The 18,249-nt window shown below is 40.3% G+C and overlaps 1 protein-coding gene across 2 annotated transcripts in view; it reads left to right on the top strand.

Moving 5' to 3' along the window:
• LOC135077441 (tyrosine-protein phosphatase Lar) overlaps positions 1 to 16,658 on the top strand; it is a 538,711-nt gene extending 522,053 nt beyond the window's left edge. For both annotated transcript variants that reach the window (XM_063971980.1, XM_063971981.1), the window contains 7 exons: positions 3,365 to 3,504; positions 3,830 to 4,032; positions 4,122 to 7,248; positions 7,321 to 7,431; positions 8,070 to 8,239; positions 10,657 to 10,792; positions 12,791 to 16,658. In XM_063971980.1, coding sequence (XP_063828050.1) covers positions 3,365 to 3,504; positions 3,830 to 4,032; positions 4,122 to 7,248; positions 7,321 to 7,431; positions 8,070 to 8,239; positions 10,657 to 10,792; positions 12,791 to 12,859 — 3,956 coding nt within the window. In that variant the 3' untranslated portion in view covers positions 12,860 to 16,658. The remainder of the gene's footprint in view (positions 1 to 3,364; positions 3,505 to 3,829; positions 4,033 to 4,121; positions 7,249 to 7,320; positions 7,432 to 8,069; positions 8,240 to 10,656; positions 10,793 to 12,790) is intronic.
• The last annotated feature ends 1,591 nt before the right edge of the window (positions 16,659 to 18,249 follow it).

Below are 18,249 nucleotides of genomic sequence, written 5' to 3' on the forward strand. Positions count from 1 at the left end.
TGATCGCGAACAACCTTTGAATATGCGCGGATTTATCGCGGGCCTCGATTGCCTCGATTGTATCGCCCGTTTTATTGTTCTATGTATTTTAATTCAATTGTTTTCCTTTTTAACGTTAGTTTTAATTACTTGGTTGTCACGAAAACAGATCATAAAGTTGCTGATTCCTAACCAAAGAAATTATTGCAAAAATACTAATTTAAAGAATCAGATAGCTTCCAAATTAACGAATTTCTTTGGCAGTGCAATCTCAGAAGAGGTCCGTATCTTATAAATAAAAACCAATATATAAAAAAGCTTTCACAAATACTTCACTAATAAATCGTCACATTATTTTACGATAAATAATGGGGAAAATCTCATCTGACATTGCATCCTTTAAATTTAATCATAATAATAACTACTTAAAATATTAATACATAACAAAATTAAAAATACTCATTACTTTGCATTTGGGTCCTGGAATGGTAAATACAATGGTATAAAATTATTAAAATCATTCGTATTGTTTGCTTATGAAATACGCTCAGAGCTTTTAAAAATTTAACGACAAAATCGCGACGCACTCGTACGAATGATTTTATAATAACGATTGAGTTTCAGCCGGAATGGAAATGCTCGTAACTTTGGTGATTGGGACATTTACAATACGAGATTCGATTCCGACTGAGCCAATCTTGTTGACTGTCAATTTTCACTTGTGTACTTACATGGTGGAGGTTATTAAATTGTTATACTATGGCGAAACCGTATAAATCACGATATTTCAACACATAAGCGCTAATTACTACCACGATACTAATGTCATTTTTTCTTTTGTTCCCTTTTTGTGAGCATATAGCAGGATTCTAATCAAGGAGGTTAATTCTCGTAACAAAGTTTTACTATGCTTGCCGATAAATATCCATGTATACTATTGTCATGTCACCGATGGTCATTTATCTCACTGCCGCTCACGAGCGACATAGAGTTGATATTTCCACTCACTGTCACATGTAATGATTTCTTTGAAGACCGTCAACGGTCACCGCTAAAATGGCACTCACTGAAATGCAAATCTTATACTGCACCTGATATAGTGTCGACGGCACCTGTTGTATATTGATTTTGGCGCACAGTTGTTGAGTATTTAGCGATGGACACAATTTTGCATGCTTTCTTTACCGACACAGCACCGTTTTCGTTCAGTTAATTTCACTGGGCACCAGTTAGGTTCACATCCCGCTGTGCGCAGTCAACTGTTCTTGTTTGAATGTTATTATGAGCGGTTGATTTGCGTATAGCGGTGATTGCACTTTTAGGAAGCACTCCGCACAACTAGCGACGACACGAGGTGAGAGAGCGAGGGCGTCACGTAGCTATAGCCGTTCGGGCTGCTCACTCATGAGCCACCAGTCTTTAAGACCCTGTTGCAACGTGTGGCTCATGCGCGGGCGCTCACTCGGCTCGGCGGCTCTGCTCGACACGCACCACGGCCCGAGCGCCGCATTTGAATACCAATACCGTCCCCACACCCACACGCGCGCATGCTACTATACTACTCACAACTACTTCTCTACTCACTGTACTATCTGACTACTCTATTAGCGGGAAGGCTGTCGAAGCGAACGCCCGAGGATCCAACAAAATTTCAAACCTAACCCAATTGGTCCAACCCGGATCCGACGAACGGCATCCGCGACTTCGCCTGTTACCCCGACTGCTCAGCTCGGACTCTAGTCTACGCGCTACCTCTGTCTCTATCTCTATCTCTCTATCTATCTCACTTGCTCTATGCTACAACTTCTTGCCAGTAGCGATTTCTCTTCTCGCCTTTCTTCTTTCTTCTGTAACTCTATCAGACTTTCGTCGTGCATGCACACTAGATATTGTGACATATACAGAATACTGGTATGGCTAACGTTCGCTATTGCCGTTACCCACGGGCGGGACTCAAAGAACGCTGCGAGATAATTCCGGCACCGATCACTCCTGTTAAGTACATCGCCGGTTTCATACTGAACAGTTTCTTAGAAGACGACAGCGAAGGAACAATGACACTCTGACACTGTCACAAACATCACTGAAGACAACACAAGGTACGAGTTTCACACACATTGGACCGATGTTGGCGCACATTGACAAGACAAGACGCACACAAATGAACACAGAGCGCCGTCGCTATAATCAATACATGTGCGTGTGAGTGACTCAGCGCCGGGGACTAAGAAAATAATGCGCGGCGCCTCTCTCTGTTCACAGTCTCGAAACGTTTCATTTTAGAAAATGTTTCCCCGTATAATTCGAAAGCACGTAGAATGCTCGTGACAGCGAAATTCTCTCACATTACATCGTCCCATTCGAGAAATAAAGTTCCCATTTTGCCCGCGCATTCTGTGAACAGAAAAAGGCAATGCGCGAACGTAGACCGACGCCGGCGTCCCAAGCGGCTTAACCCGAATGCGCCTCCTAAAGAGCTCAAAATACACGAGGAAGTAAAATAAGAGTACCTACCCCCATTTGCCGACAAGCGTTCTACTCGTAATCTCTCACTTAGTAGTTCCGTTCGCCCTGCAATGTTCGCACAATTTGTCTTAAATGTATTTGAATGCGTTTTTCTCTTTTTTCTCTCGTCACTTTGTATGGGCCGCTGGTAACCCGTACAGCCGTAAGGAGTGAGTACAAATTACTATAGAGCTTGTTTTGATGTGCGTTTGTGCTTGTGCCTATGCTTATTGTAGTGACTCTTCCTAGTAATAACCTGACGATTGAAACAAACTGCAAGGTACTCTTGTGCGAGCATGTTCTCGTCGCGAGACTTGGTGTGTGTCCCATCCTGCAACTTGAGTGTGGATTGATCCCAAGTCTTCCAAAGCATGATCCCTTGCAGTGTGATTAAATCATAGCAATAGAAATGCTGCTTTCTAATAACTTAGCAATTAACGTAATAGAATACTTAACTACTTAATAAATGTTTATTCTTTGTAAACGCTTGACGATTTTAGTTCTATACGATGTGGATTGGAAGGTAATGGATTTTAATTGGTTATGGTGATGTGAAAGAGCGTAAATGATATTGTCTCTGTGTGTGTTGGTATTCAAATGCCCGATCGAGATGCTGAGAGGCGCGTAGCGGCGCCTGCGACCGAGGTACCCTATCAGCACTGCCGACGGCGATACCGACCGCACTAAATCCTTTTTTCAAGTTTTCATTCAAAATTCGCTTTAAAAAGCCTTTGACGCGGACGCTTAAACCCCAATAGGCCCTAAAGACGCTTTAGGTAGCATTTGGTTCTAGCACGCTCCCGTAGATGCTGATAGGGCATTTAGGTCGTGTGGAAAGCAGTTGCGGTGGAGATATCTCACATGATCTGTATGCTCACAGTGCCTGGCGAGCCCCAAGATGTGAAGGTCAACCCCATCAACTCCACGTCCATCCATGTGACGTGGAAACCCCCTCAGGAGAAAGAAAAGAACGGCATCATTAGAGGATACCATGTACACGTGCAAGAAGTGAGGGAAGAGGTGCGTATGGCAATGATAAATATTAGATTGATATTTGATATTTATTTATAGAAATTACTTTTCATACATAGTCAAGTAGGTTCAAAGATTAAGTATACTAAAATAATAAATAGAGCTTGAAAACCGAAACTTTATAAGTACTGTTTCATTATTTTCATTTATACGTTTTAAAAAACACGGACATCATACTTTTATTTGATGTCCAGATAATACTTAGCACATAAAAATGGCGTCCCTAGGTGCTATTTTGCAACAATACATTCAATCTTATGTGCTGTCGTATATAGTTACAAAATAAAACAATAACGCATCATTTCCCACTCAGGGCAAGGGCCTCCTAAACGACCCGATGCGATTCAACGTAATGGACGACACGACGCTCGAGCTCAACGTATCAGGCCTCCAGCCCGATACTCGATACAACGTGCAGGTGGCCGCGCTCACGAGAAAGGGGGATGGGGACCGAAGTGCGCCGGTGTCCGTGAAGACGCCTGGCGGGGTGCCAAACAGGCCCACCGTGACCCTCAAGTAAGTCCATTAGTAATTCAAATACACGAATTATACAACCACCATAAAGGAAGCAAGATTTTATTACTCAAACGAAACGTTTGTTCTAGGGTTTTGGAGCGCGACCCGATTGTATCTATCGAATTGGAATGGGCTAGGCCGACGCAAACCTACGGAGACTTGCTTGGATACAGACTTAGATACGGAATAAAAGATCAACCGTTAGCGGAAGAAAACTTCGCAATCAAAGTCAGTTCGCATAGGATAAACGATTTAGAAAGAGGTGTACAGTACGAGTTCAGAATCGCCGGCAGAAATCACATTGGTATCGGTCAGGAAACCATCAAGTACTGGCTCACGCCCGAGGGAGCGCCGAAAGGTCCTCCATCTAACGTCACTTACCACTTTCAAACTCCTGACGTCATCAGTATCACGTGGGAACCGCCAATCAGAGCAGATAGAAGTGGTCAAATCAAGAAATATGACGTTCAGTTCTTCAAGAGAGGTGATCAATCGTCTCTTGTAGAAAAGACTACGGAAGGTACTAAAGTTGTGTTCACTGGGTTAGAAGAAGATGCTCATTATGCATTTAAAGTGAGAGCCTATACTGATCAAGGAGCTGGGCCTTACAGTAAAGATATGACGGCTCATACTGAACGGGACATCGGTAGAGCGCCTATGTCAGTTAAAGCCGTCGCGACGTCGGAATCAGGAGTCGAGGTTTGGTGGGAGACGTTCCGTACCAGAAAGAAGATTATCGGCTATGTCATATTTTACACAATGACACCGGTAGAAGATCTTGACGAATGGCAACAGAAAACTGTTCACGTAACGCACTCAGCTGATCTAGAGAACTTGGAAAAGTTTGCTGAGTATGCTATTGCTGTGGCTGCCAAAACGGCTGATGGACTTGGAAGGCTATCTGAAAAGGTTACAGTTAAAGTGAAACCCGAAGAAGTGCCTTTACATTTGAGGGCTCAAGATGTGTCCACTCATTCTATGACGCTCTCATGGTCTCCTCCACTACGCTTAAACCCCGTTAGCTATAAGATTTCGTATAACGCCATCAAAGAATTCGTTGACTCACTTGGTATGACTCAAACGCAAGAAATCCCAAGGAAGGAAATCATTGTGAAGCATGATAGAACATCGTTTTCAATCAATGATCTCTCTCCATTCACGACATACAACGTCAACGTTAGTGCCATACCTAATGACGATTCGTACAGGCCGCCAACTAAAATCACTGTGACAACACAGATGGCAGCTCCCAAACCGATGGTAAAACCAGACTTTTACGGTGTGGTCGAAAATGAAATACTCGTAATTCTACCTCAAGCCTCCGAAGAATATGGGCCTATATCACATTATTATCTAGTTGTAGTTCCAGACGATAAGGCTTACAATCACATGATGCCGGATCAGTTCCTAACCGACGATTTAATTAAAAATAATGTTAGAACAGACGATGAAAACGCTCCGTATATTGCTGCCAAATTCTTACAAAGAAACATTTTATACACTTTCCACCTCGGTAACGATGAAACGTATGAAGGTTTCCTCAATAGAAAATTAAACCTAAGTAAGAGATATCGTGTATTCGTGCGTGCTGTGGTAGACACCCCTCAGAAACACCTCTACACGTCAAGTCCATTTTCGGAATACTTATCACTAGATATGCGAGAAGCTCCACCCGGCGAGGAACCAAGCAGACCTGATCCAAATCTATCGAATCTAGATCCAGAAATCACCATCAAACAAAACAAGAAGGAAGCTGGTATGGTTTGGGTAATTGGGCCTATCATCGCCGCGCTGATGCTATCTCTCTGTCTAGTACTCGTTTTCATAATGAGAAGAAAGAGACAGCCTTGCAAAACTCCCGACCAGGCTGCCGTAACTCGACCTCTCATGTCAGCTGATGTTGGCTTTGGAGCACCATCAGACCCTGTTGAAATGAGGAGACTTAATTTCCAAACTCCAGCCATGATTTCTCATCCCCCTATTTCCATATCGGAACTTGGAGAACATATCGAGAGATTAAAAGCCAACGATAATCACAAATTCTCTCAAGAGTATGAAAGTATCGAACCTGGACAACAGTTCACGTGGGATCATTCGAATATGGAAGTCAACAAACCCAAGAATCGATACGCTAATGTCATCGCCTACGACCACAGTCGTGTTATTCTCCAGCCTATCGATGGAATTCTTGGAAGTGACTACATCAATGCTAACTATTGTGATGGCTATCGTAAACATAATGCGTATGTCGCAACTCAGGGTCCTCTTCAGGAAACGTTCGCTGATTTCTGGCGTATGTGTTGGGAACTGCGAACAAACACAATCGTCATGATGACCAAATTGGAAGAAAGGACCAGAATCAAATGTGATCAATACTGGCCAAGCCGGGGTAGCGAGACCTACGGCATGATGACGGTAACCATCGCAGAAGTTCAGGAACTAGCCACTTACTGTATAAGGACGTTCCAAATTTCGAAGACGGGTACTGCAGAACGTCGGGAGATCAAACAGCTGCAGTTCACCGCTTGGCCTGATCATGGAGTTCCCGATCACCCTGCGCCATTCTTACAGTTCTTGCGACGCGTTCGAGCTTTGAACCCACCTGATGCTGGACCGTTAGTCGTCCACTGCTCTGCTGGTGTCGGCCGCACTGGATGCTTTATCGTCATCGATTCGATGCTCGAAAGAGCTCGACACGAACGCACTGTCGACATTTACGGCCACGTGACTTGTTTGCGAGCCCAACGCAACTACATGGTCCAAACCGAAGACCAATACATCTTCATCCACGACGCGTTACTCGAAGCTGTGGTCTGCGGGGATACTGAAGTCCCAGCACGCAACCTCCAATCGCACATTCAGAAGTTAATGCGTGTGGACCCTATGGAGAACATCACTGGAATGGAATTGGAGTTCAAGAAGCTCGCCAACATGAAAGCAGACTCTAGCCGATTCGTGTCCGCCAGTTTGCCTTGCAACAAGCACAAAAACCGCCTCGTGCACATCTTGCCATTCGAATCGAGTCGCGTTTGTCTGACGCCTCGCGACGGTTCTGACTACATCAACGCATCTTTTGTGGATGGTTATAGATACAGGGCGGCGTACATCGCCACTCAGGGTCCATTGCCCGACACAACTGATGATTTCTGGCGGATGCTATGGGAACACAATTCCACCATTATTGTGATGTTGACTAAGTTGAAGGAAATGGGAAGGGTAAGTGTATTTCTATTGAATCTGACAATGTTTTTTTATATTTACCAAGGCTAATATAAAATTGTTTTGCAGGAGAAATGCCACCAGTACTGGCCATCGGACCGTTCTGTGCGCTACCAATGCTTTGTGGTTGACCCCATCGCTGAATACAACATGCCCCAGTACATCTTGAGGGAATTCAAGGTAAGTTTACAAGAACCTATCACTTCTAGCGTTAAGAACGACAGATTTTTTTTGTTTTTGTATAAAATAGAGTCTATGTATAACTTATATCACAGAATAATAATAAGTACTACGTACAGAAGGTTTACTTCGCGAAGGTATTTAAACAAATGTATGCTCAATGTCATTAACAATATGGTGTAATTTAGCTTGTCTCAAGAGTCAAGCACCATTTTGTTGACAAACGTCAGTGATCGGTACTGCGCCGAAGCCATAGGGCTGACTTCGGTAAAATGATGTGTGACGTGAGGTGCCAAACTGCAGAAAATGGCGGAGGAAATACATGATTAAGCATGAATTATTATCATGAATAATATTAACCACTTATTTACCTCTCAGTGTCTTCAGGCAACTTAAAAAAGTACATTCTGTGTTTTTATTATTATTTAGGCAGTTAAATACTGCACAGTATTTAGTACACCATTTTCTTTATTTTTTTCCATCATACACAAGAATACGCGTGCGTGAGTCAATGCTCGCTCGTATGTGAATCCTTGTCGAATAGTAATCCTGTAGGGTGGCATCGTGCGTGTTTTGTTTTCGATGTAAACTCGCGGAGATGAACAGGCCTGGTAATATGTCCATTTCTTTGCAATCAGGTAACAGATGCGCGCGATGGGGCGTCCAGAACGGTCCGCCAGTTCCAATTCACGGACTGGCCGGAGCAAGGTGTGCCCAAGAACAGCGAGGGCTTCATCGACTTCCTGGGACAGGTCCACAAGACCAAGGAGCAGTTTGGACAGGACGGACCCATTACAGTGCATTGCAGGTAAGATATTGTTTGGGTTATTGTATTTTAGGTGTTCCCAAGACGCTACATGAAAACCTTCCACGGCAAAAAGGATCTAGAAGATTGTTTGTCTATTTTAATTTGTGGAAATGCTTGAAATTTTATTCTGAGTAAACTAAAATCACGAGTAATATGTCTCGCAATCGCCTGCTTACAGGAGACAATAATTAAAGCAAGGAGAGCTAAGGCGCTGAAATACGTTAAAGGTGTAAAGTTATTTATTATTTATTTATTTATTTATTTATTTATACTTCAGCACACAAAGTAACAAATGCACTGTGGCGGACTTAATGCCGGATGGCATTCTCTGCCAGTCAACCACGGGTCATGCAGAAAGAGTAAGGCGGTGCAAAAAATTTACATTTTTGATAATAAACCTACTTACATAAGATTACATAAAATAAATAACATAATACAAATAAATATAATAGACATACACATAAATACCTACATAAACATAATAATATTATAGATGTACACATCACTCATGTCTGAGATAGCGAGAAAATTGAGAAAAAAAGGTCATTCCTTGAAATGTTTGCGCAGAGCCTTTTTGAAAGTAAATTTGGAAGGTTTGCGTAATTTGGCCGGAAGGCCGTTCCAGAGCCGTACAGCGGAGACTAAGAAAGAGTTGGACATGAAGCCAGTGCTATGATGAGGGGTGGCAAGCTGAAGAGACTGACTAGAGCGAAGATTTCTATTGTGAGTGGAGTGGAGGTACTGAAATTTATCTTTTAAATAAGATGGAGAGTCAGGATTGAAAAGAATTGAATGAAGCATACAAAGTAAACGAAGATATCTACGCTGTCTGATGGGAAGCCAACCAAGCTGCGAGCGAAAAGGTGAGATGTGGTCAAACTTGCGGAGACCGAAGATAAATCTGATGCAGTTGTTCAAGAGGCGGTAAAGCTTGTTTAAAAGTTCCTGTGAGATGTCCGTATACATCACCATAGTCGAGGATAGGCAGGATCAGAGACTGAGCAAGTAAGGTCTTAGTGCTGGAAGGAAATTTTTAAAGCGGTAGAGTGCCCGCATTGAGCCGATCACCTTCCTACTGACTTCCCTGACATGCTGGGACCAACTCAGAGTGCTGTCAATGAAGAGTCCGAGATTTTTTACGTATGGAGAGAAGTTAACGACAACTCCGTCAAAGACAACACTAGGGACCGATCCCAGATCCAGTTTAGCCAGTTGCCTGGAGCTCCCCAGCACTATCGCCTGACACTTGCCAGGATTGACCCTCACACCGAACTTCCCGGACCAATCGGCGATATTGTGTAGATCAGCATTTAGCCGCGAAACCGCATCAGATATTTTTATTTTTTTTATTTTATTTTTTATTTATTTGGAATAACAACAGATATCTCAGAAGGGTCAGTCTGCACGTAGAGTTGGAGGTCGTCAGCGTAGAGATGAAAGGATGAAGAAAGGTGAGAAGTAAGAATGTTGATGAAGACGGAAAAAAGGATAGGTGAGAGTATGCCCCCTTGAGGTACGCCGGTAGCAAGGTCCTTCCACTCCGAGTATGCTCGACCGAATCGCACCGCCTGTCTCCGACCGCGTAGATAGGATGAGAACCATTCCGCGGCCGGTGAAGAGACTCCGAGGTGGAGTAGAATGGCAAGAAGGATGTCATGGTCGACCGTGTTGAAGGCGTTAGAGAAATCGATCAATACAAGAACGGTAACGCGTGACTCCTCCATGCCGGCTCTGACGTCATCAACAATTTTCAAGAGTGCAGTGGTAGTGCTGTGTCCCGGGCGGAAGCCAGACTGGAATTGGCTGAGGAGATGGTTTTTTAGAACAAATTTAGAGAATTGCTTGTGAGCAGCAGCTTCGAGGACTTTAGAGAGAAAGGGTAAAATGGAGATAGGACGAAATTGGTTTAATGCGGTAGGGTTGGAGAGTTTGGGTAAAGGGATGACATGGGCGAGTCGCCAAGTGGAAGGGAAACACCCACGATCAAATGAGGAGTTGATGATATGGGTGATAACAGGAAGTAAGTCGTCCAGGATAATGAGTATCATCGCTCTACTAACCTCATCCGGGCCAACAGCTGTTGATTTTATAGAGAGGATGAACTTTTTGGTCTCATCGACGGTGACAGGGGAGAATGAAAAGGAGCTTGGAGAAGAAATAGGAAGAGAGTTATTAGGGAAACCTACAAGCCTTCAAAGGTGCATTTTTACCCAATTAGTAGGTGAAGTTGTACTAATTGATGGATCACGCAGGAGAAACCTTTTCACCTGCGGTTCAATGGCTTTATTCTCTTTGTTTAAGAAAAGATTAGGAAAAGTTGGGCCATTGCACTTAGAAGAATATAATGAGTCGGATGTCTTCAAACCTTTTGTTCTATAGGAATTTCGGCCAATATTAAGTCAATGTATTCCTTGCAGCGCGGGCGTGGGCCGTACTGGAGTATTCATCACACTATCGACGGTTCTGGAGCGCATGCAGTACGAGGGAGTAGTTGACGTGTTCCAGACAGTGCGCACTCTTCGCACGCAGCGCCCGGCCATGGTACAGACAGAGGTAATTATATTTACACTGCTCCATTTTGATTTTGCTGACTCTTCCGAAGTAGACCTCGGACTATGGTGGCAGATGTAACCACATTTGTGCATATGTACGTTATTTTGACCTTACCTACTGTTTTAGAAGGGTTAAACCAAGAAAGCTGTCAAGTAGAGCTGGGACGTGTAAAAGTTATTTTTAAAGCCTATTTGCAGAAATAAATGAGTTTTATGAGTAGTCTCAGTAAATCCTTGGGTAAACCAGGGTAAAATGGAGCGACACAATGATCAACAATACATCCACTCCCTCGCATAAACTAGCACCATGTTCGAGGCCTTATTTTGCATTCACATAAAAAATCGCAAAATATGGCACAGTACAGTGCGGAACATCATTGCAGCGTAACGCATTCTGTTAATTGTGTACATTTCGTCCCTTTGTGTCTCCGAAACTTTATAATACCTATTATATCATTAACAATATTTCTTTTAAAATTAATGTACCTACCTGACTTTGTGTTAATAAGCAAAGTATTTTTTTTTATTTTTTTTTTATGCATAACATGGCAGTTATTTGACCACAATCGCACCTGTGTGCTTACCATGAGTTTACGTTAGGTGTGCTCGCTAGCGACTGAGTAAAAAATGACATTAATTGCATGACATATTGTGCAGCGCCCCTAGCGGCTATTTTCAAGAAACAAAATCTTCATAGATATTTTTGACGTACTCGCTAGCGAGCACACCTAACGTAAACTCATGGTAGGTACACTGATGTTAAGTGGGCCAATTAGCCCCAAAGTAAATGACATTATAGCCTGACCAGGAACATAAAAACCCTCGCCATGTTGCGGAAAACTAATGGTATAGTTCCAAAATACTGAACTGTCCTATGCATGACATTGACAGTGGGGCGCCACCGTCAATACCGGATCGCTAGTTCTGATTTTTGCCATGTTAGAAACCATATAGTCGAACGATGGTAGCGCCCCCCTGTCATTGAGTTTGGCGGGACAGTTCAGCGTGGGTCATCTATACTAATTTCTTTTAATGGCAACAGTAACTGAAAACTTCATTGACATGTCACCTTGCATGTCAGTCTATTGCTGTCAAAGTGTAAACAAACTTTATTTTAAATGTGCGCAATTGATTTTGTGAATTAAATTGCTAAAATCTTTTTATAGTCGTGAAAGAAAAGTGGTTCACAATGTGTTAAAGTATTTGTCGAAGAGAAATACTAAGGGTTCGGACAATATTTTCATTGAATAATGTTTCCGACAAAGGTTGTCAAATTGACTGGCATGTTTATCGTATAGTATAGTTCCAAAATACTGAACTGTCCTATGCATGACATTGACAGTGGGGCGCCACCGTCAATACCGGATCGCTAGTTCCGATTTTTGCCATGTTGGAAACCATATAGTTGAACGATGGTAGCGCCCCCCTGTCATTGAGTTTGGCGGGACAGTTCAGCGTGGGTCATCTATACAGTCCACTATGAAAATTAGCTGTGGTTTGTTTCAACTACCTATTTTAAAGATTTTTGTCACTTTCTAAGTGTTGAATTTTATGGAATTGGGAAAGAAGTACCGAGTTTGAAGGGTTCATGAGCAGACATTGCAGTTGAATATTCAAGGTCTGAATTTGATTATTGATGAATAATAAAATAAATCCTACTAGCTCGATTGATGATTTCATTTAATTTATTTAAACCAGGTTACCTATATAATCTTTATTCGTTAATTTATGAAAATATCAAATTAGGACGTAATCCTGAATCCTGATACATAAAGTTAGGCTATTAATTTAACATAGGTACGACTGACTCAGTGTTGCACTATCCAATGCAATTGACGCCTCTATGCCAGGGTTTTTATGTTCCTGGTCAGGCTATAAAATAACATTAGATGCGTTTATCATCTGATTTTATCTCAAAATAAATGACATTGAATTTTTGTTATTTTCTTAACCCTTTCGCGTCTATCTATCGCCTTACTTACACACAACCATTCCATAGGATCAGTACGAGTTTTGCTACCGAGCCGCCCTGGAGTACCTGGGCTCGTTCGACCACTACGCCAACTGACGCTGAGACCGGCTCGTGTAAGCGCCACGCCACTCCTGCGATCGACAGCGCGGCTCTTTAGGTATGCTGTGGTGGTGTGACTGGAGTTTTTTGAGGTATTTAAAAGCAATAAATTATAATAATCTGTTCCTAAAAGCTTAAAACAAATGACAAAAATGTTAAATACTTAAGATTACATTGATTTAAAAAAACAAATTCAAACAAGAAAGTGAAGCTTAAAAATAAAAGAAGATCGGTCAAGTTGGTCGGAAAAATATATTTTCATTTATTAAAAAAAAACTCTTCAAGACCCGCGAATCGAGGCACAATAGATAATATAATCAATTGTTACGATTAATGGGTTTAAAACAAAAAACAGGAGGGTATTTCACATATTTTGAAAACTCTTGGTCACAAAACCATAGCACCATTTTTAGGTTGGATATGAGTCCAGTATTATTATTGTGTTAAAATTAAGCATCATTGACGCCATCTCGAATAGAAAAACTAGTTTTAAGTTTATTTTTGTATACCATGTCATACGATGCAGAAGGAATGAGGCTATTATGAAAATATTTGTAAAAAAGAGCTGTGCTGCCGGTTGGTATTCGTAGATCGTGTACGTAAGACCAAACATTGAAATTCTAATGTTCATAGTATAGTACACCGCTATCACAGTAACTCAAGATCAGTCCCTTTTATGGTACTTAGAAATGTTATATCTACGTCACCTTTAGGGTGATTCTACAAGGGAATCGTTTTGAGTTACTGATCCCCAATGTTGATGTCCCGCGCTTGACCGTAGTGTGTTGACTGACGTACTCTGTTCTTCATATCGTATACCTACAAGGCTAAACATGTATGAGTGCCTAGGAACGCTACTTATGATGTAAATTTACGAATGTGACCACTAATAAAATCATGATTGTGAGTCGGAAGGGTAATAACTTTAATTAATTATTATCCTATACTTATGATAGACCTTACGCTGTTCGTGCTATTTTTGTCTCTAAATTGGAACAGTTAAGTCCATAAACAGTTAAAGTATACTTAGATGCATTTAAAATATTACGACAGAGTTTCGAACTATATGATATCAGTGTAATGTTACGCATTGATAGTATAATTTGCTAATAAAAAGTAATATTATAGGATGAAACAGTGCGCTTAGAGACTTAAATAAATACGCGGTATATTAACCAATTCTGGTCGTCACGTATATACAGACATATTATAAAATGTATAAATAGTTATTGCAGCTGTAATTAGAAGTTTATTTTTCATATCGGGTGTTAAAAATATGTTAAGTAGTGTAAATTGTGGTAACTCGTTTCATTATTGCAATATTATTAATAACTATTAGACGAATCGGCTGTGTCATGTGAAATTCTGTGTCAGTCCTGTGCGTAGTATATAACGTTATGTAAATAGCAATACAAGCCACGCAGTTTTTTTACCTTAACGTTACTTGCTATTGTTTCGCTTGCCCAATGCGTGGCATTTTTTGATGCCACAAACATTATTAGTACCCCTGAATCGGGGTTACCTTGTTAGTTTCACGTTAGAGTTACTGTTGTTTTCTAGAACACTGCTTGCTTTAGGATGATCGTGATTTGATGACATATCTATTTTTAGGTAGAAAAAATATTTACGGTCGGTGTGGTTATTACGAAGGGAGACGAGGTAGGTACGAGTTAGCGGTCATCTAAATAATACGGCGATTAAAAATGATTGAGAATCACCCAATGGATTTCAAATGCGGTATATGAACTTAATGCCTGATTTCTTATTTTCGCTTTTAATTGGCATTCTTACTGTTTATTTTCATTAATAAGGGCACTCTTGAAACATGGAAGTGACTATCGCGACTACTTATATCATATTAAGCTATCTTTAAGTGTAGTACGTTATTTAATCTTTTACAGTAATCCCCTTGCCTAGTACGTATAAGGTTTTTAGGTTTTTCACTCGTTTTATACAATATACCTACTACTTGTATCGATCTACCTACGTATAAGTTAAATTTGAGCTTGTATGTAATTTAGGTAATAAACAACAACGCGGTCTCCGAAAGTACATATTATGTAGAGACGCGCGACAATTTATAAAATAACACATAATTTCTTTAAATTGAACTTTAAGGACGTCTTGATACGGTCGTAAGTCGAGTCGGGTCTACCGTTCATAACTGCCAATTGTTTCACTTAGATCTATTGAAGTAAAGTAAAATATAAATAACAATACAATACGTCACGTATGTAGAATAATGAGGATAATTGTTAAATTGAGGTTATAGTGAAAATTTAATACTCGTTGATGAATCATGTATTTAGCGAGGTAATGAAGCATTTACAAAATTAGATGGAATGGGGAACTGCTTCTGTTTAATTTAGTTCAAAAGTATGTGTGCTTAATTTGTTGGAGCTTTATTTTGAAACCATTCCTTGTTGCTTTTACAACTACGTACGTTTAACAATTACGTTAATTAATACTAGTTCCTTTTTCTTCCATTTTGCCGCCACAAAGTAAGCTCTACTATATCCGTACGCACACCATCGATCTCTTGTACATTTCTCATGCATATAGGCTAAGGTGTTGATTTTATTCAGCTTGTTTCCATTTGTATATTCCGCTGTAACATGTTATTACTTTGATTGCTTGTTCATTATAGAGCTATTAAGCCATGCCATTTGACAAAGGTGCTGTATATTCCGAAATAGTACAAAACTTTCTTTATAAATCCAGTCATGACATCATTTGTGTACGTTTTGTTATTAACAATGTCATTCAATCGTTACGTTTTTACACGTAAAAGACTGATTTACTAATTTCTGTGTATTCGTTTTATTTTAATGGTTTTAATTCTTATTGATAATCCTGAATTGTAATTATACTAATTTGCGTATGTAATTCGTAGCCTGTATTTAGGTATGTATTGTAATTGCTTTAGAATTTTGAATTGTGAGGTTTATTCTCGTTTCGCGTTTTTTATTTGGGAATATTATGATAGTGTCCCAAACAGAATTAGTGAAATGATAGTAAACTGTATGGATTTGTTGCATTTACCAAGTACAAAGTTGGAATTCGATGTGTCTATATCCATTCGCTTGAAAATCGCCATTCCGCGTTTGCGTCGCAAAAGGCTAAAACACCGATGGGTTTGTTTTATAAAAACGTTTTTTATCTTTTTCACGACAACATAAACTACAGTCTGCACAAATAAAAAATAACCGAAGTGTTCAATTCGATAGGAATTATCGAAGTAAATATAGATTGTATAGGTACATTAATCCATTAATTTACCAGGTTAAGCGAGTTATTAAAGTAACATGAATACCTACATTAGTAAAGTTTATTTTCCCTGATGATACATTTCATTAGCGTGCACTTTCTATTATTGCAGACTGTAGTTTACCATTCATGCAAATACACGACGATATACTTAGTTAATAAATGGAAATTTAAATTGTAAATTATCAAAGATTAAAACAGATGTTAATAAAATTAAAGAAATGCGTTAAAAACCAATTAGCTTTAACCAATTAATTAGGCTTAAATTAACTAACTCACGGTGTGACATTAGCCTAAGTGGGCGTCGTGTACCCACGCCCTAGCTAAAACGTAATTATTTTAGTGCAATTATTAAGATGGCGGACGCTGACTTAAAATGGCGTCGCAATATGGCCGGCGGAAGTGTGAATGTAACCGTAGGAGTTCGTAGACGATTATTTTTTAAAATCCCGCGATGCGTCTCGGGACACAGTGGATTCGCAAATTATACATATGTATATGAAGAAATAAATTTATGTGAGACCATAAAGCTGGCGTATTATTTGTCTTTCTCCATTTTCAGAAAGTTCAAGTCGTTGTACACTAGACATCAAGCCAAACTAAGTAGATAAATAAATAGACTGACTACTTCTATCTATACATGGCAAGTTAAAAACTAAAAAACTATTCGTTTTATTATAATTTTAGTAATAAATAGTTTGTTTAACCCCACAACATAGAAAATGTGTCTTGAATGATCTAAGATCTCTAGACTCTACATTTACCGTTTTATATCGTTGGTTCCAGAATTTGATACAGATTATCTTCCTTTTAACCTAACCCTAAGAGCAAATTAACTACATATCCAAGGACATATTGTTAGAAGATTACATCATAATACCTATCAGTTTCAGTTAACGATCTCTCATCGGAATCAGAGCGTTGAGCATTGCTTCGTGCCAATTTGTTCGTAGGCAGGCAGGTCGGCGCTAAGTCTGGAATGCTCTATTGATATGCAGACATAACACCTCGAGCATTCCAGCTGGAGAGATGACGAGCTCAGCTGGATGTGTCGTGCTATACTGCACAATGTGTTACGTGAGTATAGGGTAGCTGGAAGTGGCCTAAATATTTTGATATAAAAGGTAAGGTATTAAAGACTGGTGCCTGATAAGGTTTTTAAAAAGAAAAATTGATTAGGCAAACAACACAAGTGTCGTCTGGTACCATTGCTATAGCTATAACAAAATCATGCAAGAGTAGCTCTTTGAAGATAAACACAACCAAACTGTAAACTTACCAACCCTATTGGACTACGTGTTCAGAGTTAGAGAGACTGGCCTTCACTAAAATATGTAGGTACCTACATTATTGCTTAATGCTTAATTAAGATGAGACTGCTATCAATTAGTCAATCGAGGTAGAGGAGCATCTGTATGCCGCAAACAAGACCCGCGACCGTTTACATCGGGCTGTTTTTAACCTACTCAAGACATTTATAGATCAAGAGGCCTTTTCCTTTCTCAGTGGGGACACCTCGATCACGGAGCCCTGGGCACGTGCCCACTGGATAAGTGGGAAAGAAAGGGCCTGGTTTACTAAGAAGTCTACTGCCAAAGTACTAAATCAGAGCCTCTTCCATTCTCCGTACATCTACCCTCACATTCCGGCCACAATGGCTTCCAATCCCGGAGGACACGTTCCTGGATATTATAATTAACGTCCGTGCGTATTCATTCACACAATTTGCGGCCGCCATTATGTTTAGAACTATCTCGAGAGTGGATTATTGACAAATCAACATGTGATTATTACCGAGTCAGACGTTTGAATGAAATTAGAAATTATAGGGCTTTCATTATTTGATTTGCTATCTTTTGTATTTAGGTTGTGATTGATTAATATTATTTATCTAATACCCCAAAATAATGCGCTATTTCACAAACCCTATTTATTTCATTAAAAAGTTACTGGAATGACTGATAATGTACTCGTAGTACGAGTATAAAAGTGTCTACGGCAGACTGCTACGAAGGAAACTTTGTAGACGTCGTAGCAAAACTCGTAGTATAGATTGAACTTATGAAATTGCAAAAACCTTGCTCGTTAATCATACATAACTACTTAGTAGGTATTAGGTA

The sequence above is a fragment of the Ostrinia nubilalis genome, chromosome 13, assembly GCF_963855985.1.
Source record: "Ostrinia nubilalis chromosome 13, ilOstNubi1.1, whole genome shotgun sequence".
NCBI classification, from domain to species: domain Eukaryota; kingdom Metazoa; phylum Arthropoda; class Insecta; order Lepidoptera; family Crambidae; genus Ostrinia; species Ostrinia nubilalis.